The sequence below is a fragment of the Propithecus coquereli genome, unplaced genomic scaffold, assembly GCF_000956105.1.
Source record: "Propithecus coquereli isolate 6110/MARCELLA unplaced genomic scaffold, Pcoq_1.0 Scaffold100, whole genome shotgun sequence".
NCBI classification, from domain to species: Eukaryota; Metazoa; Chordata; class Mammalia; order Primates; family Indriidae; genus Propithecus; species Propithecus coquereli.
This window is the reverse complement of record NW_012133859.1, coordinates 991,487-1,016,268: the sequence shown is the minus strand read 5'-3', so window position 1 is coordinate 1,016,268 and position 24,782 is coordinate 991,487. Positions and strand designations below refer to the sequence as shown.

The window sequence follows — 24,782 nt, the reverse complement described above, 5'->3', positions numbered from 1 at the left end:
AATTTTATTCAAGAATATGACTTCAAGTCCATATTATATGGGGCTAGAGGGATCGATAAAAAATAAGAGGAAGAATAATAATAATCATCTACGATTGAGTTTGTCTGCAAATAACAGAAGCAGCACATACAAAATCGCTTATGCAAGACTGAAGTTTCTATCTCTCTCATGTAAAAGAAGTCCCAAGGCAGATGATTCAAGCTGGAATGGGGGCTTCACCACATCATCAGGGACTCAGGCTTTGTCTGGTGTGACCTTATTTTCCACACTGCCCACTGCATCCAATGCTATTACTCACATTTCATATAGGAGAGCAGTTCTCAACCTTCACTACACACCAGACAAACCTAGAGAACTTTACAAAACTTTTAAAATTCCCAACATCTGGGCACTTCCCAGACCTATTGAATCAGCATCTCTGTGGGTGGGACCCAGGCAGGCAGCTATGGTTTTTAATGCTTTCCAGATGATTCCAACGTGCAGCTAAGGCTGAGAACTATTGATGTGAAACTTAGTTCCATGACCACACATTACTGCAAAGGAGGTTGGGAAATTCAGTATTTTAGCTGGCTAGCTAGAAGCCCCCATAGAAATGGGCCTCTCTATATAAAGAAGAAGGAGAAAAGGATATTGGGAGGCCACTGGCACTCTGTCTCAAGGGAAAAAAAGGAGAAGATAGATTACCTATGGGAGAGGCATCAACCTAGCACACATGTACACCAAATGTGAGTTGGCTGGGTGGGAAATTAGAAAGAGGCCCAGAATAGCCACAGAAGCTCAGTAGAAAGAGTATTATTCTCCTGGACATAGCAGCAGTGACCAGTATCATATTACTCTGGCAGTGTGGTAGAATCAAGTCTGATGGCTGATCTGCTCCTTATATTACAATTCTCTCATTCCTCTCTATGTTCTGGATCAAAGGGAGAAAAATTAGACTAACAATGCCCAATAAATGGTGATGGATTAATACTTGGTTGCATCATTTTAAAAGCCAACCACATAGTCAATGTTGTAAAGAAATAGGTTAAAAATTAAGATGTTAAGAAGCCTTTTTAGTTTGAAAACAATAACACAGCAAAAACAAAATCCTAAACATACTTTTTATTCTAGGTACAATACGCCATTCAAAGCCCAGATTCAAAAGTGGGTGCAGTACCTTTCCAACTCAACTGACATCATCGAGAGCTGGATGACGGTGCAAAACTTGTGGATTTATTTAGAAGCTGTCTTTGTGGGAGGAGACATTGCCAAGCAGTTGCCTAAGGTTTTGGAATTTTCTTTATAATTTCATCAGGATTTTCATATTAGAGAAATATCTAGGAAAAAATATGCCCTTAAAAAATGCCGTAGTATTTTAACCTCTATTGAACCCCTCTCCCCAAATCCTTTTGTTGTCCTTGTTAATGCTATTATTCTTCAAAGGGAATGAGGGATTGTGATAAGGATTGGCATGGCAATCAGAGAGTAAGAATGATACAAAACTGTGAGGTTTGACAGGAAACAGAGGGTTAAAAAAACAAAGAATGAGTCCCTGCGTAATTGATAATGCTTCTTCAGATAATTTCAAGGTAGATTTTGGAACGGTGTAGAATTATGGCATAGTTATCTTGACAATGGTAGGATAATTTTTTCTTCTTCTACTGACATTTTGAAATAATGCACACTATACAATTTAACCAATTATATCTGTACTGTAAAATCGAGGGGTAGAAATATGCAGGAAAAAAGCTCCAAAACAAAAAGACCTTTTTTCTCAAGATGTTGTTGAGCATGGTTTTCTTATCAAATTGTAATTATCTTACTAAGTATCTATAGAGTATATTTTGAGATTTTTTTAATAGACATTTTAACCAATTTTCAAGGACCCTTATTCAATTATCTTAAGTTGTTTGCAAGATGGTAATGTTTTAACAATATATTTGAGTTTTAGAAGCATGGTTATGTTAAATGTTTCCTTCACTTAGTTTTCCTAACTTTCTTTTTGGTTAGTTTTTAATTTATAGAAGACAGATCTGTTAACTGATTATCAGATAGACTATTTTTTGACCAATAGTAAAATGTATTTACACATTAAAATTTTATTTATTTATTTTTGCTTTTATATTCATGCATGTTTTCCTTCTTAATGGGTAGAGAGGAATCTGAAATTGGACTTAATGGAAACTTTCACATAGAATATTTAAGGAACTAAGTGGAGTTTCTTGCTATCATAAATGTATTTACACATTAAAATTTTATTTATTTATTTTTGCTTTTATATTCATGCATGTTTTCCTTCTTGATGGGTAGAGAAGAATCTGAAATTGGACTTAATGGAAACTTTCACATAGAATATTTAAGGAACTAAGTGGAGTTTCTTGCTATCATATATGGTAGTATATGCTTATTGGTAATATACAGAAAGCTTTAAGGAAGAAAAATAAAAATGATCACTACCCTCTCAAGATAATCTGTGCATTTTCCATTTTTTCTCAAAAATAGCTACTTAAAAATATTTTGCCATATTATGGTTATACTAGAATTAATTTTGTATCCTCGTTTTAAAATGATTTTTCTAGATAAACAATCTAATGCTTAATGTAGCAAACATAAAAATAGAAAATCTACCCCATTTAGAGATAACCTGTGGAAAAAAATAAGACTGTCCTTGCCTCCCAAATTATCTTGTATTGTGTTATTATTTTTGCAGTCGTTTCTTGTTTTCACTTAACACAATGGGAGTATCAAAATTGGGCTAAAGATTCTTATTTAATAAAAAGGATGGTATGGTGCAAAAGGCCCCAAAACAATTTAAATAGTACTTGCGTGATATTAGGTACATGTAGCTTGGGTATCTGAACTGGTCTGAACTCTAGCTTCAGCTGGAAGGATGTGAGATACTCTGTCCCATCTGATCACAGATTTGTCTGAGTCCAGTGTGCTTTGTTACCTTGTTCTCATAGGAGGCCAAGCGCTTTTCCAATATAGATAAATCTTGGGTGAAGATCATGACTCGGGCACACGAAATGCCCAGTGTAGTTCAGTGCTGCGTTGGAGATGAGACCCTGGGGCAGCTGTTACCACACTTGCTGGACCAGTTGGAAATATGCCAGAAGTCCCTCACTGGGTAAGTGCACTGGCTTTTGAAAGCTCTCAGCATCTAGAGACGAAAGGGAACAGAGGGACTAGGTAGCATTAGCCAAATTTGTTTTCTTTTGCCAAGACTTAATTCATGTATAAAGTTGTTGCACAGATAAAACTAATATTTATAGTCTTATATTCTTTCCAAATACTTATTAGATTTGTCCTGATGTTAGACTCAGAACTTAAAGCTACTTCCAGCATGGGGATAAGATCTTAAAAACATTCATTCCTGCCTTTTAAAATTAATATGCCTATTTTTTCTGACATTATTCTTGGCTAAACATTGTAGAACCAAAATATTTTGTTATACTCATTATATGAAACAATGTGTGGTATCCATAAGTAGTCACTATTATGCAAAAATCAGGGTCTAATATAATATGAATCTATGTACACACATACACACACACTTATGCATATGTAGGCTTGGCGAATTCCAAGAGTCATAAATCTTTTTTCCTTTTGTTAATCAAAATAAAATAATGTAAGTAGAAATATGTTAAACAGTAATATTCTAAGTGCACATTGAGACTTAAGGAACACCCACTCATTCTGAGCCTTTAAGTTAAATGATGATGTCTTCTTGGCCAACTCTGGGAGACAGATGACCTTTTCCTATATCCTCATGATCTGTAAAAGTGTCCCATGAATAGCCAACTTGTCATGTGCACTGAGGAACCCAGTTCATCTAAGCCAGGCTGCACTCACAGTGATGGTGAAAATACTGAGCTTCAAATGGTACTTTGGAAGGATCTCTGCGAAGTAAATAGAGGACAAAAAAATGAGCTGAAAATAGAAAAAAATATCTGTATGATAACATATAAGTAATATGGATAATAATATTTATTCGTGGCTAACCAAAAAAAGTTTTGAGATGGCTACTGGGAAATAATAAGGTGATGAGAAAGTTATGGTTGGAGGAAAAGAAGTGCTAATAAACTAAGATGCTAAAATCGCTGCAGAGAAAACCTATCAATGGATCTTAGATTCAAAGACCAAATGCCTTTCCTAGGGCCCAAGGCAAAGAGAGATGTATGATTAGGCACAACATTGATAGGATTCAGAAGACAGGAGGTAGTAGTTGCTCAGGAAAACATTATATTTTTTTGTCCTTGAATTGATACTCTGGAGGAATTTCTATTGTGTATCCTCTTAAAAGGGACCCCTGAGCAGAATCCTCACCAACTTTCTCATCACAGAGTGAGTCAAACATGAGCCTTTCTCATAAATGGAATATCTGCATACACTTCAACAAATCCTACATGAATGTCATTTTTATATCCATGTTGGTAGAAGGTATTGGGCAGCATAAAATATGAGAGATTTAAACTCTAACAAGAATCCAGAGGATAGGCAACCTGTGCTGCTGATTAAGGACGAATTCATAGACTTTGGCATTCAGTTGGGGAGATGTTGAAGTTGGTCTCCTTTTGGGGAAATTGAAGAGTCCAAACAAGACCATGCCTAAATGGGTGTCTACCCCACTATCTATGGAGGTGCTTCAGTAGGAGCTGGAGGTAGGGCCAAGATTTTCCTTAGGAAATATTTGCATGTTTACTGTAATTTAGGTGATAGATGTCCCAAAGGTCTATGCTATAAAGTGTCACCATAATACCTTTCCTTTAGAGACTTGTCCTAAGCAGGGTTATTAAATACCATGATCATAGCCAATGCCAGTGTTAGTAAAGCATCCTTTCAGTGTCTACTTCAAAGCAAATCCACTTGCAAGTAATTCCTCCAACATAAATTTTTAGAAAAATTGTTTCACAGGTATTAATGATTTTATCTGCTTTATAAAATTGTCAGATTAATTCAAGTAACTGTTGAAAGACATTTGAAAAAAAGAAGGATTTTTGTTTTCAAATGATTGATGCTATGTCATTATTTTTAGTCATAACGATTTTTTAGCATGACCAACTGTGGTTCAGGAACTGCTGAAGGTTCTTGAATGCAGACCTGACATGAGGGCCATGAGTCTACTGCCACGATAAGGCCAGAGAGAAAGAAGAAAGGGGTTATGAGAGTTTCCATCTTCCCAGGGCTCTTCAGGATGGAAGGATTGAGGGGTAGGGATCACTAGGACATCACATAGGTTCAATCACCACTGAAAATGTTGCTTAGGAGTCATGTGCTGGCCCACCTACAGCTGGGTTTGTTATTTTCCTCTTCCTTCCTCATCTTCCACCCACCACCATAGACAGACAAACACACACACACACACTGACCTATATTTTTCTCTTTTTCATTCTTTCTTTTTACCGTGGACATATTCTATTCTATCACCTGAAATTTTGCCATTGTTTTATAACTCTTTAGAGAAAAAATCTACTCTAAAATTATTCACGTATTCACAGCTTTTTTAAAAATTGAACTTTCCCTTTTGATTCTATTACCAAGAAGAGGTTATGAGGCAACATGTTTAAGTCCAGTATAAACATCTGAGTAATCATATTTACACAAAAAAACACCCTCCCAAACTGTCAAGGATAGCATGGACAAGAAGAGTCTTCACACAGATTGGATGTCATTTTGAGTGGGGAGCCGGGCATGGTGGCATGTGCCTGTAGTCTCACTTAGGGAGGCTGAGCTGGGAGGATTGCGTGAGCCTGGGAGTTGGAGGCTGCAGTGAGCTATGATGACGCCGCTGCACTCCAGCCTGGGTGACAGAGTGAGACCCTGTCTCTAAAAAAAAAATTAATTTGGGTGGGGGTTAAGCAGGAATGTCTATGTAACGGTAAGTTGTCTCTTCATACCATTACAGGGGTTTGGCTGTCACATTTCATAGCCTCCTTCCATTCTGGTCTAACTGGATAGAAAACACGACTAGATTCCTCACCAGAATCAAGCCAGGTTACTGACAGCAAGTAACCAATAGGAATTAGTAAGTCAGTTAGTAAGAATAAAAATCAAAGTTATGCAAATAATAAGGATTGGGATATTTAAAATAATAAAATTAGCAATTTTAAACTAAGAAAGTAAAAAGCTAACACAAACAAAATTAAATATTACCAGCATAAAAGTAAGATTTTAAGAAAATGAGGGGGATGTAAGAAAACAGACTCTTTGGGCTGCCTCTTCTTCTATCCTGCCTCCTTTGTGCTTTTTCACAAGCCCAAAGTAAAGAAATCCAGTTGCCATGAGAGCTTGTAATGTATATTTTATTAAGCATCTGATGAGAGTTGGGGAGGATGATTTCAACCCCCCCACCAAGGCTTATCCATCATCATCAGTGTAGACATGTCTTTTTCTTTCCCAAATTCCTCACTTACCACGAGCCTCCCGATATCTCTTTTTTTTCTTTGCCTCTTTTTGAAAACGTCCTGTCTTTTATCTTGAGGAATTTGGCTCTTGCCTGGGCTTGGACATCCCATTCAGCAAGACAAGTCCAGCGGCTGACCAATTGTGGACCATCCTGCCCTCGGAGGGTGCCGCTGGCTCTGGTTTCTGATCCACATAATCCCCTAGCAAAAACTCTATTTTCCTGGGAAGAGAATTCTTCTGCTGTGAAATAAGAATGTTTCCTCCTAATTTTACACAGGAAACAAATAAATAATACAAACGATGGGAGAAGAATAGAAATTAAAAAACTAAAAACAAACTCAAAGTTTAAAAAGTTGGTAAAATTCCCCCAAAAAGTGCAATTAAGTCACCATAATTACAACCAAATGTGCTAGAAAATGACGATAGAGAGCTACAGAAAGTAACAGAATCCATATATCCATAACATAAGGAGTCCCGATAGCATGAAGCAAATACAGAAGCAGAAGCAGTTGAAAGCAAGTCGATGGTAGGAGTGGTCGCTGGATTTCGGCAACTCCGGGAGGCTGAGAACAGGGCCCAGGCCCGTCCACGGAGCTCATTCATGGCTGGACGTTGCTTCTGCTCTGACAATGGATTCACTGGATTCCCTTTAAGATATAATTCCAAGAATTATATAGAGCCTTTAGCTGACACAGCGCTGTGCTTACGAGCAAAATCAAACCAAACCAAACCAAAAATTCCCTGTGTGTATTTTATCCTGCTTTCTACAAAGGGTGCACAAGATTTTCCGGACTAAGTAAAATGTATACATTGCACTTGTAAACAATGAAGAAATTCTGCCACCAATTTTGGAAAAAAAAAATCATTTCTCCATCAGAATATGGAATAACTGAGAAATCTCTTCATAAATGAAAAACACCAAAAAATATTGAAAAATCGTGTGGGAAAATCAGATCATCACACAGTCTTTCGTTTTTTCCCATCCAGGCTAATGTATTCCTAGAATGGTCAGTTTTTGTGTGTTTATTAAAGTTTATATTTTTCCTCCCTTCTTAGATATTTGGAGAAGAAACGACTTTGCTTCCCTCGGTTCTTCTTTGTCTCGGATCCCGCCCTTCTGGAGATTCTGGGGCAAGCGTCGGACTCCCACACGATACAAGCCCACTTGCTGAATGTGTTTGACAACATTAAAACTGTCAAGTTCCATGAAAAGGTTCACTTCATTCTCATTGCTGGCCGACAATCGCTGCATCTTAGAATCTCAGTGGTCTTTACTAAGTAGTTCTCTGATCCTGTGTTTACAGAGGGTTACTTTCCTGTCCATTAATTTCTTGGTCAGTAACCGAGAACAAACTTTGGGGTCCAATTTACCTTCAAAACTGGCTAATTATTTTACTATCCAAAGTGTAGAGTTGAATAAAAAATTGTAGCTTAAATGTGATTAAAAATGCATTGCATGTAGCATTCATGGTTTTACAGGCCAAATTAACTACTTAGAAATCCAACAAGGTAAAGAAACCAATTGCTCATAAACTTATGCCTTGAATAAACAGAATTGCCCCAGTGATTTGATTTTTTAAAATCAGATTTCAGAAGTTTTCAGCATGCTTTATTGAAATTTCTTTTACACTTGCACGTTTATAGAATTGGGGAGCTCTAGCGGACCTGAAAAAGGTCATTCAACTTGAGGGCGACTATACTTGCACAGCTGCCAAAAGATACTGTCTAATCCATCCCTCTATTAAAAATTCCGTAGGAATGTGACCCTTCCCATTTGATATTGTGTTCAGTTTCCCTCTGGTGCTTCATACAAACCCTTAGTAATATTTATGTATTCATCCTAGTATGTAGTTTACTTTATTGAGGAGCTACCATGTGTCAGATGTCATGCCTAACATTGGGATTAGCTTCCGGGGACTCAGCTCTGGTGCAGGAGACAGAGGAGTAAACAAATAGAGTCTATAGCATGCAGTTAGTGCAGTGTTAGAGCTGTTCCATTATAAGCAATTAAAAACCAGTTGTTGAGGTCAAGCCTCTTGCTTTGTGCCAGACATGATGCTGGCCCCTGGATTCTCAGGAAGAATACATCATGGTTAACACTGAAGTCATTTTTATGCAGTACAATACTCAAGAGAAATTTGGCCATTCCATGTTGATAATTTTGGACTTGAATTGTTGTTATTGTGCTTGTATGAAGCACAAGGTTCAAGGGAATTCCTGTCAGGGAGCCCTAATCTGGGTGCATAGGGGTGTTAGGGAAGGCTTTCTGCAGGAGAATATGGACTTGAACTGATAAGTAGGCAGGTGAAGGGCATGTGCAAGGGACCCGGAGGTGTGGGCAGCCCAGGATGTCAGAGTGTGGGTATGTGAGCAAGTGCATTTGTTTTCTAGGGCTGCTGTGGCTTAAAACAACAGAAATGTATTCTCTCACCGTTCTAGAGGCTAGAAGGTGATCTCCTCTTAACTTGATTGCATCTGCAAAGACTCTATTTTCAAATAATGCCACATTCACGATACCACACAGATACCAGGGATTAGGACTTCAACATATGTTTTTTGAGGTTCACAATTCAACTCACAACAGGGAATGATGAGCAAAGGGAGGAGCAGGGACAGGCCAGATTCCAAAGACCGAGCGCATCACATTGTGGAATTCTACTTCATCCTAAACGTGATACCAGACTGTGTGAGGCTTTTACGCAGGACAGTGACCTGATTTGTGTTTCAGAAAGCTGCTCTGGTGCAGGGCAGGAGGTGGAATGAAAGGAACCAAGGAAAACTGTGTTGAAAGCCATGGCGGAGTCAGGATGGAAAAGGCTGAGCTGCTATAATAAAAGCCTTGTCAGAAGGGACAGAGAGGAAGGAAAGATAGGATGGATTTTAATCGCTTAAAACCAATGTTTCTTGTGATCTATTGGATGTGTGGGTTGAAAGAAGGGACTTAAATTAACCAGGAAGTTCTTTTTGATGTTTCACTTAAATCCTTTTGCTACAGCACTATGACCTCATGGTCCAAGAGCAAAGCTTCTCACAGTCTCAAGTTGTACATTGAAGATAATTTAAACTTCCTCTTTTGTTGATTAAATGCCCACAGATTTTTAGCTTCTTTTCATAGCAATTACTTCTTAAGATAGAATTGCTTTTGTTTTTTATTTTCCCTGCCATAAGATTTCTAAAACCAGGGGCAGATCCTGGTTGTGTGAGTCCTAAATCTTATAAAATTATAAGATTTTACAAATTTACACTCAGAGCCTTGGAGAGGGTCTGTGTAAGTAAAGGGCCCTGAAACTGAAGACTCATTAGCTTCCTGGTAGACTGCTTCTGTCTACAACTGAGGAGGACTTCATCAGTACAGCACTAAATCTGAGCCCAAAGGAACAATATTCCATTTTACCACAGAACAGAAACAACAACAAACATTTGCATTTACTTTATAGTTCGTGTTATTTTGTTTAATTGGCATGAACAGCGTGTGAGGTGGGTAGGAAAATAGGGCAAGCATGATTTTTAATGGCTAATTATAGGCAAGAAATTTAGTCTCAGAGATGTTTTCCTCCAACAGTGCACGGTCATGGAATGTATCTTAGAACTCCAAATACTATGCTATTCTCATTTTGTCAGACTGCATGGGAATGGGAGTGAAAGACCAGAACAGGAGCTGGGTTTGAATTACAAAACATTATGTGCGACCAAGATCTCCTGTAAAAAGCGCCAGGTTTGGTACAAAATTGGAATTACCTTGTAAAGTGTTTGCATTGATCATATTGACTAGGTTACTGCTAAGGTCAGCTTGATAATCTTGTGGTGTGCAATGACAAGCTTTGAAAGAGTCTCATTTCGCTAGGGAAACCTTAGAGATTTTTTTCGTCATCACATTTGTATTAAATATTTCCTGTAGAAAATGTTTTCCCCCTTACGGTACAGATTATTTGGAATTGATTGAGTATTCCCTTTTAGATTTCATGGCTAACTTTTTTTATTGTTTACTTTTAGATTTCATGGGTAACTTTTTTATTGTTTTGAAATCAATTTTATATTGTATTTTGCCTTGTGCAGTATTTTATAATATTTCTATGGGAAGGATAACATTTACAAGAGGAGAATGGAGGAAAGGTAGACATTTTAAAAATTTTTATATGACTATAGCTATTTTGTTGGCTTCTAACATAGATCTACGATCGAATTCTGTCAGTTTCCTCTCGAGAGGGTGAGACGATTGAATTGCATAAACCTGTGATGGCAGAGGGCAACGTGGAAGTTTGGCTTAATTCTCTCTTAGAGGAATCCCAGTCCTCATTACATCATGTGATTCGCCAAGCAGCTGCAAATATTCAAGAAACAGGTTTCCAGTTAATTGAATTTCTTTCATTCTTCCCTGCTCAGGTCAGTGTATTGAAATTGGAAAGTATTTTTTATAAAGTAGTCATCTTAAATCTCATTGTCTATTGTAAGCTTCACAAATGGCTATCATTTAACTCCGGACCAATATTGAAATTTTCACTAAATATAGATAACTGTAACGATTTCAACTACAGATTATATGGTCATGTATAGAGAAACTTAAACGTGTATTTGGGTTGTAGAGATATTTGATATATCTTCTTTAACTTAAAACAGCTTTTCCCCCTATGGAATATCTTTATGTAACAATGTCTATAAGTCATAAAAATGTACCTAGTGAATACTTTACTAGAAAAATGAAAATATATTTTAGCATCAAATACAGGAAACAATTTTTTTTTTAGTCATTGTGATCAATAAAATTTTGTGAGCATCTACTCTGTGTAAACACTGTGCTAGTTTGGGCAAAGCAAGTTTAAGACATGTTCTTTACCTGCAAGAAACTTAAAATCTATCTAGGAAGAAATGTGACTTAAACATAAATAACTTAAAATGACAAGAAATAGAGTTCTCACAGGTTGTGAAAGAAGGTATCAAATTGGTGTAATCAAGGCGTTATACTTTCATAATAATCACAACTATTCATTATGTTCTTCTTTCTATTTAAATGTATAAATATGCCACACATACTCATAACCCTTTTTTATTTCTGTAAGGTTGGATTATTAGGAATTCAAATGATATGGACACGGGATTCAGAAGAAGCCCTTAGAAATGCCAAGTTTGATAAAAAAATCATGCAGAAAACCAATCAGTCTTTCCTGGAGCTACTAAACACACTGATAGATGTCACCACGAAGGATCTGAGTTCCACAGAACGGGTGAAATACGAGACTTTGATTACTATTCATGTGCACCAACGGGATATCTTTGATGAGCTGGTAAATTCTTTGTAAATGCTGTGGCATATCCAGAAAAGCAAATCCTAGACGCTATCTGTGTTTTCCCACTAGATTTAGTTTGATTGAATTTGGGGAAAAGGTTAAATTCAGTCAAAGAATCATCTTCGTAATCAGAGCTTGTTGTCAGATTTTCTTTTCCGTCCTTAACTGAAATGTCAGTCATATTCCGATGATCTGTGCTAAGATGTTACTGAGGCAATTAGACTTTATTTTACAATTCTTTCTGTGATTATTTTTAATGTTTAAATGTCATATAGCATCCTGAAAAGCTTTCATTTGTCTTTTTCTCCTTTTAGCTATTAATTGAAGATCACCGGTTTCTTGCTACAGAAATTATTAGTAATATTGCCGGGGGAGCTGTTTAGGACCTTTTGAAAAATCACATCCTTGACAAGTTTCGCTACATTTTATGTCATTGATTGCAAATGGTCTTTCCCAATATAGCTTGTGACATTCAGGTGTCATGCAGGTTTTTGCCTTTAAGGAGAGAATAGAGTGGAAAAAGAGAGTTTAGTAGCTGTAGGAAATGGGAAATGTGAAAAGAAATGAAATGAAATTTGTCCTTTCCTGTAAAATATAACATCAGATAAGAGAGGCAAGAAGCTCTTATTTTCATAATAATTTTTTGGATTGTGTCTCACCCCATTATGTAAAAAAGATTATGAAAGATTGGTACTGATGTGATGGAAATAGAGGCAGCGCATTCAAGCTATCGTGTGCTAATCTCCTCTCTTAATAGTTAAGCACTCTATTTGCCACTCTGAGAAAAAAGGGCTCAGGGTAATTTTAGATTTCTTATTTGTCAAAGAAAAATGATTAAAGTGCCTTAAAATCTGGTTTAAAATTCAGACGAAAGCATGGCTAGGCAATAACCTGTCATTTAGATGTTAGAAATTTTGGCCCCATGTAATTCCTAGGAAAAATAATTAACGGATTAAAAAAAACCCTCAACAATATACTTTGTCATAATCTTAAGAGATGCCTTTTTCCTAATGAGGTTGTTTAGTTCTGTCTTGGTATGCCAAAACATGTTTTTCCATAGATTGTATTTCATGACTAGGACTATGGTATTGGGCATTTAAGGGTGAAATTTAAGAAATGAATCTCTTATTATTAAAATACGTAATGCCATTTAAATGGGAGGGGAATAACTAGGGATTGCTCTTGAATTTTCCTTTCCCCATATCTTCTACAGTTTACTTTTTATTGATCAGTAAATGAATGGGTTGGCTGCTGATATGGTTGACATCTCTGAACTAGTTGGGTTGTCTCTGAGTTCTATTTATGTCACTTTATGGTCTACATGAATGCTAATGTGTATGTTTAATAAGTGATTCTCACCGCCGCTCTAACGTGTATCTTTTGGATTTCAGTGTCACACGCATATCAAGAGTCCTACGGACTTCGAGTGGCTGAAACAGTGCAGATTTTATTTTAATGAAGATTCTGACAAGATGATGATTCATATCACAGATGTGGCTTTCATATACCAGAATGAATTTTTAGGCTGCACTGACAGGCTTGTCATAACGCCACTCACAGACAGGTGACGGGAGGATTCTGGTTCCTCAGCCTCTCTGCTCCCCTCCTCCCCTGATGCTTTTATTCTCTTGAGTTGTTCAGGGGATTTTTGCTTAATGTCTCTTTAGGGTTTACTGGCTCTTTGATATTAAAACTTCTGAAATTTAGTATTGTTAGCTTTACGCCTGTGTCTTCATCCAGTAATTAGGTTTGTGACTGAAACAGACCTTTCTTCCTTTGCCTTCAGTCTTACAAAGGCGAAGTTTAGATGTATCTGCGGACGTTGAATGAGTAAGAACGGGAATTAATTGCTGTGTGTCACTAGGTACAAATCACCGTGGGCCCTGAGGGCTGCTTTAGTACCTTTTCATTACTGAGAAAAAATTTAGATTTTTTTTTTTAGCAGGAAAGAAATTGAGTGTCAATGCAGGTGAAAAGCAGGGAGAGGCACGGGGCCGGGCATATGGAGGCGTTTGCGAGAGCGTCGCTGCAGCCTCCCCAGACTCAGTCTCCTCATTTGCAAATAAACTTGGCTGTCTCCAAGGGTCCTTCCAGCAACGATACTCTGTAATTCTCTTAGTCTAATCTGAACATTGTGGCAGCAGCCACATTGTATATGCTCTGTTCAGGGATGCACTGAATCTCTATTGTCACATCACATTGTGTGCATGTAACGTAACGTCACACCGTACCCCATAAGTGTATGTAATGATGACTTGTCAATTAAAAATACTACTCATTTAAAAAGTGTGAAGAGTTACCATCTAGGAAATTCCCTTGAAACACGTACGCGGTTATGTCACACCTCCTCTCCTTCAAACCTCCAGTACTGCCTTCCCTTCCTCTCTCTCCACCGAAGGCCTTGTTTCCTGTTTCATTGAGAAGACAGATGCGGTCACAGGAGAGACTGTGCACTCGTCTTCCGCTACCACGTCCACTAATGTGGGCACCTCTCTCCACGAAGTCTCTTTCTCTCCTGGTTGTCCAGATAGATCATCTGCACTGCCATCCAAAGCCAACCCTCCACTGAAACCACGATTTCCTCTCTGGGCGCAGCATCAATTTTCACTTTCTACTGGATCATTTTCATCAACATACAAACATGCTGTAAGGCTTCCATGCAGAAAACCCTGCTGTGACGGCTCCCGTTCCCTGCCAGTTCCTGTGCTCCCATCAAAATCCCTCAAAAGCACAATTTCTCTCCACCTGGTTTGTTTTGAACTCACTCCAAGCACTTGGTGTTAGTTTTTATTTTTTGCTGCCCTAACAAATTGCCACAAATTTAGAAGCTGAAACAACACAGGTTTACCATTTTTACAGTTCTGTACGTCAGAAATCTCACACAGGTCTTACTGGACTAAAATCAGATGTCAGCAGGGCTGTGTTCCTTCCTGGAGACTCCAGCGGGGAATCTGTTTCCTGCTCTTTTAGGTGGTTGGCAGAATTCCTTTCCTTGTGATTATAAGACCAGGACCCTATTTTCTTACTGTCAGCCGAGGGCTGTTCCAGCTTCAGAAGGCTGCCACAGTCCTTGACTCTCAACCCCTTCCTCCATCTCCAAAGCCAGCAACGGTGGGTCGAGTCTCTCTCATGCTTTAAATCTCTCTTCTTTCTTCTGTCTCAGGTCTCTGGCCTGCCCTTCTGCTTCTCTCCTCCCCTTTTAAGGACTCATGAGATTAGATTGGGTCCACTGGGTAATCCAGGATAATCCCTCCATCTCAACATGCTTACCATTAATGACATCTGCAAAGTCTTTTTAGCCATGGAAGGCGACATGTTCACAGGTTCCAGGGATTAGAACGTGGACATCTTTGGGGACCAATATTCTGACGACCACACTTTCCCCATTACTCTGATAAAACAGTTCTGTGAAAGTCACGCTGACCTTCAGGTTGCTAAATCCAATGGTTCTTTCTGGATCTCGTCTTCCTTGAACAATCAGCAGGATTGGCACAGTCGATCATTCTCTCCTTTTTGATACGCTTTCTTCACATGGCTTCTAGAATACCACGTTCGCCTGGTTCCTCATTCTGGTGTGGTTGTCCCTTCATACCTGTTCCTACTGGTGGTTCCTCTTCACCTTCCTGACCTCTTAATCGTAGAACATGCCAAGGCTCTTTTCTTCCCTGTCTCCTTAAGTGATCCCACATGGCTTTAAATACCACTAGACGTTGACCTCAAATCTCTGCATCCATCCAGGGCTTCTCCCCTGAATTCCAGACATATATATCCACCTGCCTACACTACATGTCCACTTGGGTGCTTATAGGATATTTTACCATAGCATGTTTGATTTTTCTCCCACAAAAGTACCCTCTTGTCAACTCTGCATTCTAGTAAATGGCCATTCCATGTTATCACACTGGTGGGGGAAGTGTGATAGTCAGAATAATGGTCTTCCCAAAGATGCTCATGTCCTAATCCCTGAAACCTGCAGATGTTACCTTCTAGTTGTTCAGTCCAACAATCCTTGGAGCATCCTTAAAGACTTTCTTTCTCCAGCATCTTGTTATCCAATCTACCATCAATTTGGTCAGTGCTGCTTTCAGAATTCATCTAGAAAGTGACCACTTTTCACCCCTTTGCTGTTACCAATCTTATCCAAACCGTCATAATCTCTAACCTGGATTATTGCGATGGTCTTTTAATTGGCCTCCCTGCCTCTGCTGTTTTGCCTGTACAGTCTGTTCTCAGTTCAGATACCAGAATATAAGTCAGATCCTGTCACTCCTTTGCCCCAAACTCTCCACTGGGTTCCATTTCACAAAAAGTAAAAGTAATGTCCTCACTTCATCCTAAGAGTCCTGTCACTAACTGGTCCCTGCCACGATCTGGCCCCTGCCACGATCTGGCCCCTGCCACTATCTGGCCCCTGCCACTTCTCTGCGTCTTCTTCCTCTTTCAGCTCCCGTGACCTGCTCCTTGGCTGTTCCTTGAACAGTGCCAGCACAGTCCTGCCTCAGGACCCTTGCACTTGCTGCACTCTTGGCCTGGAACCCTCTTCCTCCAATCTTGGCTTAGTTTGCCTCCTCACTTCCTCAGGCCTCTGCTCAGAGGTCACCTCAGAGGGGTCTCTGACCCTCCACATTTGAAGCAGCAATCCTCACACTCCATAACCCTCTGACCCAGCTTTATTTTCCCTGTTTCTTATTTTTTAAAATAATCTGTCTCCTTCCTTTAAAATATAAGCTTCTCGACGCATGAGCTTCATGTGATTTATTCACTAGAATAGTTCTGTCACGTAACAGATGCTAAATACATATTTCTTGAATAAATGAAAGAAATGATTATTTCCAAAGTTACATCTTAATGATGAAAATTTTAAATGGTAAAGAAGAACATAAAGTAGAAAATGTGGGAGGGAAAACTTTCCTATTTTTCGAAATGATTAACAGTTTATTTTATATGCCTCTGAAAACTTTGCATGGCTATATGTCAAAATCCTTTTTAAATTTTCACATATAGATATCATAGTTTACAACCTTTTCTGCTACTTGATTCTTGCACTACGTTCACTATCATGTATTTTTATATCAAAAAACTTGAGAACTTGAAAAGCTAAAGAAGTTTTTTATAAGTGTACAAGTAGAGGTGCTTCCAAAGTGTGTTTCAGCCTGATTCACCTAAAATGTTCACTTGTTCATTTTTCTTTAAATAATTTGATTATGTGAGAGGTGATTCATCACGTTTTGCTGGTTATTTGGATTCCATTGCAAGATTTGCTCTCTTTTCGAAAAGAAAACTCCTCACTGAAATTAATACTTTGAAAAAGTCAAATGCTAGAGGCACTGGTATGTTTGTTGTTAGCATTTCGCTGACTGACTTGTGAAAATTCAGCAATGGCGACAGCTCTCTGGGCTCTGGGGAGCTCAACCCCATGTAGACAGAGTTGCAGACATTTCTGATGATGAAATAGTCATTATAATATGATGACATAAAGCACCTTTGGCCAAAAACACATGGTGTTTTTAATGACTCGTCCTTCCTCCCACTTCTGAGTACACGCAGAGAAGAATAGAATTGTTCGGACCACAGCTGTCACTTAAGGCAGAGGGCAGAGGAAGTCGAGGGCTATTAGAGGCGTTTTATCTCATTGAGAAGAAATGTAGACAGGCCTAACAATGTGTATCTTTCCCTGACATATTCTCACAGCTTCTGTGAGTCATGCCTGACTGTTGACCACTCAACTCTGCCTGTACAGCTGTGTAGTCTTAGGTAAGACACCCAATGTCTCTGATTCCCTTCTTTAGAATCATCGTACGGACTAGAGGTAACATGAATACACAGAGCAAATGGCAGTCATTAATATTACTTCTGCTATGATTGTTGTTTTTCTGACTCACTGATAACACATTCTTTAGCAGCGTTTCCTTTTGTTTTTCCTTAAGCATGGCCTGTAATCAAAGAGTCTGTAACTAAACCAAGTTCTCAACAAAGAAAAGTAACTTGCTGATGCATGCACCTTTGTTGTCTTAGGAAACTTTTCAGCATCTTAGAATCAATAGGAGCTGAAACCACTTCTGGTTTACATGTGATGAAATGCATCTACCGTGATATGAATACTTAATACTGTTGGTATTAAATTAAATTAAATTGAGTGCTAATGGGCTTCAGGTCATGAGGTTGGTTGCTGTTCATTTGGCATCGTGGTCAAATTTTATATCTCTAATTCCAGTAGCTGTCGGGATGGGAGAAACCAGATAAGAGTGTAGGGCTGGACCAGCACAAGCCATTTATTCGACAAATGTTCATAGCATACAAGGTGACAGGGGTTAGGCAAGTAGTTGAGGGTACAAGTGTGAACTAGACCCAGATCCTGACAGCAGAGAGTTTACAGCAGTCTAATTGGAAGGTGGGAAACTGAGACAGAGCTGTCAACAGGCCACTAAAACACGCAAAGTTCAAACCCTGTTCACAAATGGAGACATTTTTGAAAATAGCTAAGAGAAAGAGATTAGAAAGGAAAACAGAGAAGGGAGGGAGGGAGGCACACACACGTATAGGATACTCTGGGAAGAGTCTCATTAGCAGGTATGGGGAGATGCTCCGACAGATCATTCTTGTCACTGAAAAGCAGTTCGGGTACCAGTGTAGCAGTTGGTCTGAAGCTTCACCATGCAGAGAAAGTAAGGGATAAGTCACCTGACATGCCTACTCGCTTTTCAGATAAATAGGATGATTTCTTTGAAGCAACTTGCTACTTCTTCAGTTTAAATATAAACCTAATGATCCCAGTTATAATGAGAGGTTGGGAGGCAGAGCAGCTGAGTGGACAGAGTTGAGGGAGACATATTTCTTACCCTGGTAGGGTGGACTGGGCAGGGGCAGGGCTTGGCTTACAGCCGGACAGGCTGGCCCACGTCTTAGCTCTCCCACTGCCATCCTGAGAAAAGCTGCTCAATCTCTGTGAGCCTCTTTCTTCATCTGTAAAACAGGGGAAAAGAACAGTAGCTTCCATCCAGAGTTCTCTGGAGAATTAAGTGAGATAATGCACGTGGAGCACATCGTGTTGGCTGTTGTATGACAGATTCCGCTCTGAAAGGGATGGCCAAAGTGCAAGGGGAGAACTAAGACCCCAGATCTTCTCCTCCGTATCCAGGCTCGTATACATTCAGGGCTGAGTCACTGACTTGCCTTTCAGCACCTGTTTCCAATAAAATAGAGACCCTGGAACACCTCCAGTTGGTGCGCTAACTGTTCGTTTTCACCCTTCATGTTGGATAATCACTTCGTTTCCTTTGAAATATTTTTCAAGTCCAGATGAATGCTTTATAGTTTGGCCGTAAGAAAACCGTAAATTGCATCACTTTACGAATTGTCTCCTTTGACAACACCAGGTGGTGCTGGGAATCAAGTCATTCATCAGCAAGTTATCAGGTTAAAACCTTTCCTTCCCGGGCATTCTTGTATGCTCTCTCCAATCTTTTATTTGTTAATCTCATCTGGTAAGACACAGTGGAAGTTATGTGCAGGTCTCATAGCTGCTCACAGAAATAGATTCAAGATGTGATTATTTAGCAACGTGTGATTCAAATCCCAAGTACATCAAATTATCGACTCTTAGATTCAAAAGGGGATTAATCTATTTAAATGGTTCCAAATCTGTTTCACAGAATATCATTTTTTTTTTTTTAGATGGGGACAGATTTCTGTGAAAAAGATTCCAAGCAAACTTTGGAAATGCTATGTGTAATTTTTCATATTTGGAAATTCTCAATACACATTATCATAAGGAAGCCTGAAAAATTCAGCAGTAGCCTGTTTAACCTTTTCAATTGTTTTCAAACTAATTTAACCATAGATTACCCCCTCCTTTTAACAGAACACATGTTAACGTTGCTAAGGATAAGTGTCTTTTAGGAGGTAGTTTTGGAAATGTTATGTAGGGACAAGGGCTTAGGTCTCCTGTTTTCTATTCTCGTGCAGGTTTCATTTCACTGTGATGTCTTGGAAGTACCTTCTGGATGCTGGTGGGTTAGTTCTAGTGATGTTTCTTCCCCTCCAGGTGTTATATCACGCTGGCTCAAGCTCTAGGAATGAGCATGGGAGGAGCCCCTGCTGGACCTGCAGGAACAGGCAAAACAGAAACTACCAAAGATATGGGACGATGTCTTGGAAAATATGTCGTAGTTTTCAATTGTTCGGACCAGATGGATTTCCGAGGACTTGGACGGATTTTTAAAGGTTTGGGTTATATATTTTTTAAATTAATTTATTTTTAATCTAATGAGAAATTTCAGCTAAGGTGGAATATCTTTTTGAAATTTATTTTTCATCAATTGGCTACCTTTTAGGGTCATTTTTCAACTTTGTAAAACATTTTGGAAAATCTTTAATCTTGCCAGTGTTGTGTAGATCAAATGTTAGTATCACTTGCCTTTTGTGATGTTCCTTTATCACTGAATGTTGGCTGTTTACAGATAAAGTGCCAAATTGTGAGCTGTTTTGGGTTGCTCGATGCATGATGTATTTGTTCAACTTTATTTTTGAACAAACTTATGTCTGGCTTGTTTTGGCAGCTTCATTATGTCCTTTTCCTTGGCTTTCCAAAATTGTATACTAATTGGATTTTCTATTTAATTTCTTTTCTAAGGACTGGCACAGTCTGGATCCTGGGGCTGTTTTGATGAATTTAACCGTATTGATCTACCAGTTCTGTCAGTTGCAGCCCAGCAAATTTCCATTATTCTGACGTGTAAAAAGGAGCATAAAAAATCTTTTATTTTTACTGATGGAGATACTGTGACCATGAACCCTGAATTTGGGCTTTTTCTAACCATGGTAAGGAGACGCCTGACAAGCTACTTAATTTCAGCTTTATCACAGTCTTCATACATCTCCCTGGTCATATGTCATCCCTTTTCCATGAATGGAGACTGGGATTGTCATTTTCCCTCCTGTGTGAAAACCTGTAGTATTAAACAAAGATCGTATTAATACCTCACAGCTTGTTCTGTCCAGGTGAGAGGAGAGTGAGATGTGGGAGTGAGATCTCTGGTTGTCATTCCAGATTTGTTGTGTGTGTATCACGAATCCGCTGATATCATGCTAACATCTGCTTGTTGGACCATGATCATATTGTTCATGCGTGGGTTGTATTTTCTGTTTAGAATCCTGGCTATGCCGGGCGGCAGGAACTGCCTGAAAACTTGAAGATTAACTTCCGCACGGTGGCCATGATGGTCCCTGACCGTCAGATAATTATAAGGGTGAAGTTGGCGAGTTGTGGCTTCATTGACAATGTTGTTCTGGCCAGGAAGTTTTTCACACTCTACAAATTGTGTGAGGAGCAGCTTTCTAAGCAGGTGTGTCATTCTGGAGGTCTCTGTACTAAGGCATATTTCATTTCGCTATTCAGTTAAGTGTTCTCATTTTGAAAAATTGTAGACCGGACTTGTTGACAAAGTTCTTTATTGATACAAAGTAGGAAGGTGTATAATTATAAAATAATTGTATATGCATAATTTAATTGAGAAGTACATTTAAAGAAATTAATATTGACAGCATAGAAATGAAGTAAATACTACCCAAACTGATTTAAAAGCGAAAGAATTATGGATGTTAATATTTGCTGCTTATTCTACCTATACATTCATTGTAATATGATCATCCTGGTTTTTAGGAACCTCTCAATCATTTACTTTTCTCATTTCTTTTTTTTTTGTCAATAGATTTAGGGGGTACAATTGTTTTTTATTACATGGATAAATTGTATAAAGGTGAAGTCAGGGCTTTTAGTGTACCCATCACCAAAATCATGCACATTGTTCCTGATAAGTAATTTCTGATCCCTCACCCCCACTCCCACATTCCCCTATTCTTAGTTTTCAGCATCCCTTATGCCTCTTTATGGTTGTATGTACCCATTGTTTAGCTCCCACTTATAAGTGAGAACATGTGGTATTTGTCTTTCCATTCCTGAGATACTCCACTTAGGGTAGTGGTCTCTAGTTCTATCCAACTTGCTGCAAAAGACATTATTTCATTCATTTTTATGGCTGAGTAGTATTCCATGGTATATATATACTGTATTTTCTTTATCTACTGCTTGGTTGATGGGCACTTAGGTTGATTCCATAGCTTTCAAAATTTATTATTATATGCCACATTTATTATTACACAGTGTCTATGGATCAGGAGTCAGCTTAACTTGGGTCCTGTCGTTAGTGTCTAACAAGGCTGTAATCAAGGTCTTGGCTGGGGGTGTGGTTTCATCTGACGCTTGACTAGGAATGATCTACTTCCAAGCTCACTCTGCTTGTTGGCAGAATCCTGTTCCTTGAGATTTTAAGACTGAGGGCTTTGATATCTTGCTGGCTGTTGTCTAGAGGCACCCACCTTCAGTTCCTGCAGGCCGTGTGAGTTCTTTGTAACATGAGATTCCCTGATGTGGCCACTTGCTTTCTCAAAGTTAGCAAGAAAAGAGGTTTCAGCAAGAAGAGTGCTACAATCTTATGTAATATGACCACATAATCACATTCATGTGATCACATGCAACCTATTGTCTCTATTGTATTCTAGTAGAAGCGAATCACAAGACCTTAAGGTGATAAGATCCTGCAAGTACGTGAACACCAGGAAGTGGGCATCATGCCACAATTTTCTAGGACATTCAAATAAAATTACTGAAAGCCTATGCTAAATGATGACACGTTGCAATAAATAAGAATATAAGTAAGAATATAACATGAACATCCTGCAACCCATCTTCACAATGTCGTTGTGAATAAAATGAGTTGATGTGTACAAAGCGATTGGTCCCATACTGATCTCTTGATGAACATTCTGTGACTCTCCCTTCATGCCCACAGATTTAACTCAGAGTCCAATTCTAATAGGAAGTTTTCCTATGATTAATTTTACCCACCAACACTTGTTACTTATATGCAAATTTATTCATATTTTTACTTAATCATCTTTATTAGAATTTAAATTTCCTGATGGCAAGAACTCAATGTAAATATTTTTATGTGCTTCATCTTCCAAATGACTAGTATTAAGTGAGGCATACTGCTCCCAATTACCTTATCAGATAACTGTTTTGTTTTTGTTTTTGTTTCTCTATAGGTATTTTTTAATGTGGTAAAAACATATAACATTAAATTTACCATTTCAACCATTTTTTTTAAGTGTACAGTTCAGTAGTGTTAAGTATATTTACAATGTTGTAAAACAGATTTTCATAACTTTTCCATCTTGAAAAATTGAAACCGTATACCCACTAAACCAGTGGTCCCCAACCTTTTTGGTACCAGGACTGGTTTCATGGAAGACAATTTTTCCACAGATGAGGAAGGGGGAGAGCAGGGGGGAGCTCAGGCAGGGATGTAGGTGATGGGGAGCTGCTGTAAATACTGATGAAGCTTCACTCGCTCGCCTGAAGCTCACCTTCTGCTTTGTGGCCCATGGTTCCTAAGTCAGGGACCGCAGCGCTAAGCAAATTCTCTTTTCCTCCTCCCGCAGGCCCTGGTAACCACCATTCTCATTTCTGTTTCTGAGAATTTGACTACTTTAGATACCTTATATGAGTGAAATCATACAGCGTTTGTCTTCTTGTGCCTGACATATTTTACTTAGCATAATGTCCTCAAGGTTCATTCATGTTGCAACATGTGATAGGATTTCCTTCCTTTTTATGGTTAAATAGTATTCCATTATACGGATATGCCACATTTTGTTTATCCCTTTGTCTATCAATAGATGTTTGGGTTGCTTCCACCTCTTGGCTATTGTGAATGGTGCTGCTATGAACATGGGTATGCAAGTATCTCCTTGAGACCCTGCTTTCAATGCTTTCAGATATATTCCCAGAAGTGGGATTACTGGATTTTATGGTAGTTGTATTTTACTACCATTTAATTTTTTGAGGAACAGCCGTACTGTTTTCCACAGTGATTGGATCATTGGATTTTAATTATTACTTTATGTTAATAAATGCTGAAATTTGGCATGATTGAGCTTTTATAAATATATACCAAGGGAAGGATGAAGCTGGGGGCTCAGCTTCCTGATTTATCCTTCTTCTTCCTCCCCCAGGTAATCCTGACGTACAGCCGCTTTTCTTCTTCCTCAAAAGGCATCTATCTATCTCTATGTAGATATATATGAGACAGTCATTAGTGAAGTCCCAGTTTAATTCTGGTTCTGAATTTGAATTTTAGCTTTAGAGATATGAGCAAATTTCCTTATGTATGATTGATTAAGAAGAAGCTCAAAGGGACATTTGTACTCCAAGAGGAAATTTATTCCTTTTCCCCTGTCAAGCTACGTCAGTTAGTTCTGATCCAAGGGCTTCAGCTAATGATGGTGGATGGGAGGAAGCTTTTGGATATTCTGTATTTGCTCAAATGGTATATCTATAAAGAAATTTATTGTACCATTGGCAATAAGTTATCTAAAGGAAAACCAGCATTTATTCATTATTGTGAATAGGACTTCTATCAAATTTATATAGTTCCCATGAGTAGTTTAATATTGAAAATAAGCCAAGTATGTTCAAATTCTTCAGGTACATTATGACTTTGGTCTGCGTAACATTCTGTCAGTACTCCGGACCTTGGGAGCAGCAAAAAGAGCCAACCCCACAGATACGGAATCCACGATTGTCATGCGTGTACTACGAGACATGAATCTTTCTAAACTGGTAAGATTCACAGATGGAAATGTTCCACCCACTTAAATATCAGTTCAACTAACTAAGCACAAATGAGACTTAGAAATATTTATTTAAAATGCCTAATTATCAGACAAAGTGCTGAAAAGCATAACTTTAAATTATGCTTTTCAGAAATTCGTTTTGTAGTGACTCCTATCTACTCCCAAATGTGCCTATTTCAATGGAATTGGAGTGGATTTTTAAAAAATCCTCATGTGAGGGTTCTAAATACCTTGAATGATTTTTGTATTTTAGAACTAAAATCTCGTCTTTAAAGTCTGTAGAGCCTGGTAGGAAATTGTATGCAAATTTTACAGCTATGTAATAATTTCACACTCTTGTTTCATAGTAGAGACTGATAATCAATGTCCAATATCAGTGACTCTATTTACAGGGCAACAAAATAATATATTTTTATT

At 38.4% G+C, this 24,782-nt stretch overlaps 1 protein-coding gene across 1 annotated transcript in view; it reads left to right on the top strand.

The window, feature by feature from the left end:
- The window catches only part of DNAH5 (dynein, axonemal, heavy chain 5), a 291,357-nt gene that overhangs the window by 96,874 nt on the left and 169,701 nt on the right, over positions 1 to 24,782 (top strand). Inside the window, exons 22-31 of the mRNA XM_012642647.1 lie at positions 1,111 to 1,264; positions 2,943 to 3,106; positions 7,441 to 7,597; positions 10,555 to 10,767; positions 11,442 to 11,666; positions 13,061 to 13,233; positions 19,714 to 19,892; positions 20,302 to 20,489; positions 20,819 to 21,013; positions 24,217 to 24,351. Coding sequence (XP_012498101.1) covers positions 1,111 to 1,264; positions 2,943 to 3,106; positions 7,441 to 7,597; positions 10,555 to 10,767; positions 11,442 to 11,666; positions 13,061 to 13,233; positions 19,714 to 19,892; positions 20,302 to 20,489; positions 20,819 to 21,013; positions 24,217 to 24,351 — 1,783 coding nt within the window. The remainder of the gene's footprint in view (positions 1 to 1,110; positions 1,265 to 2,942; positions 3,107 to 7,440; positions 7,598 to 10,554; positions 10,768 to 11,441; positions 11,667 to 13,060; positions 13,234 to 19,713; positions 19,893 to 20,301; positions 20,490 to 20,818; positions 21,014 to 24,216; positions 24,352 to 24,782) is intronic.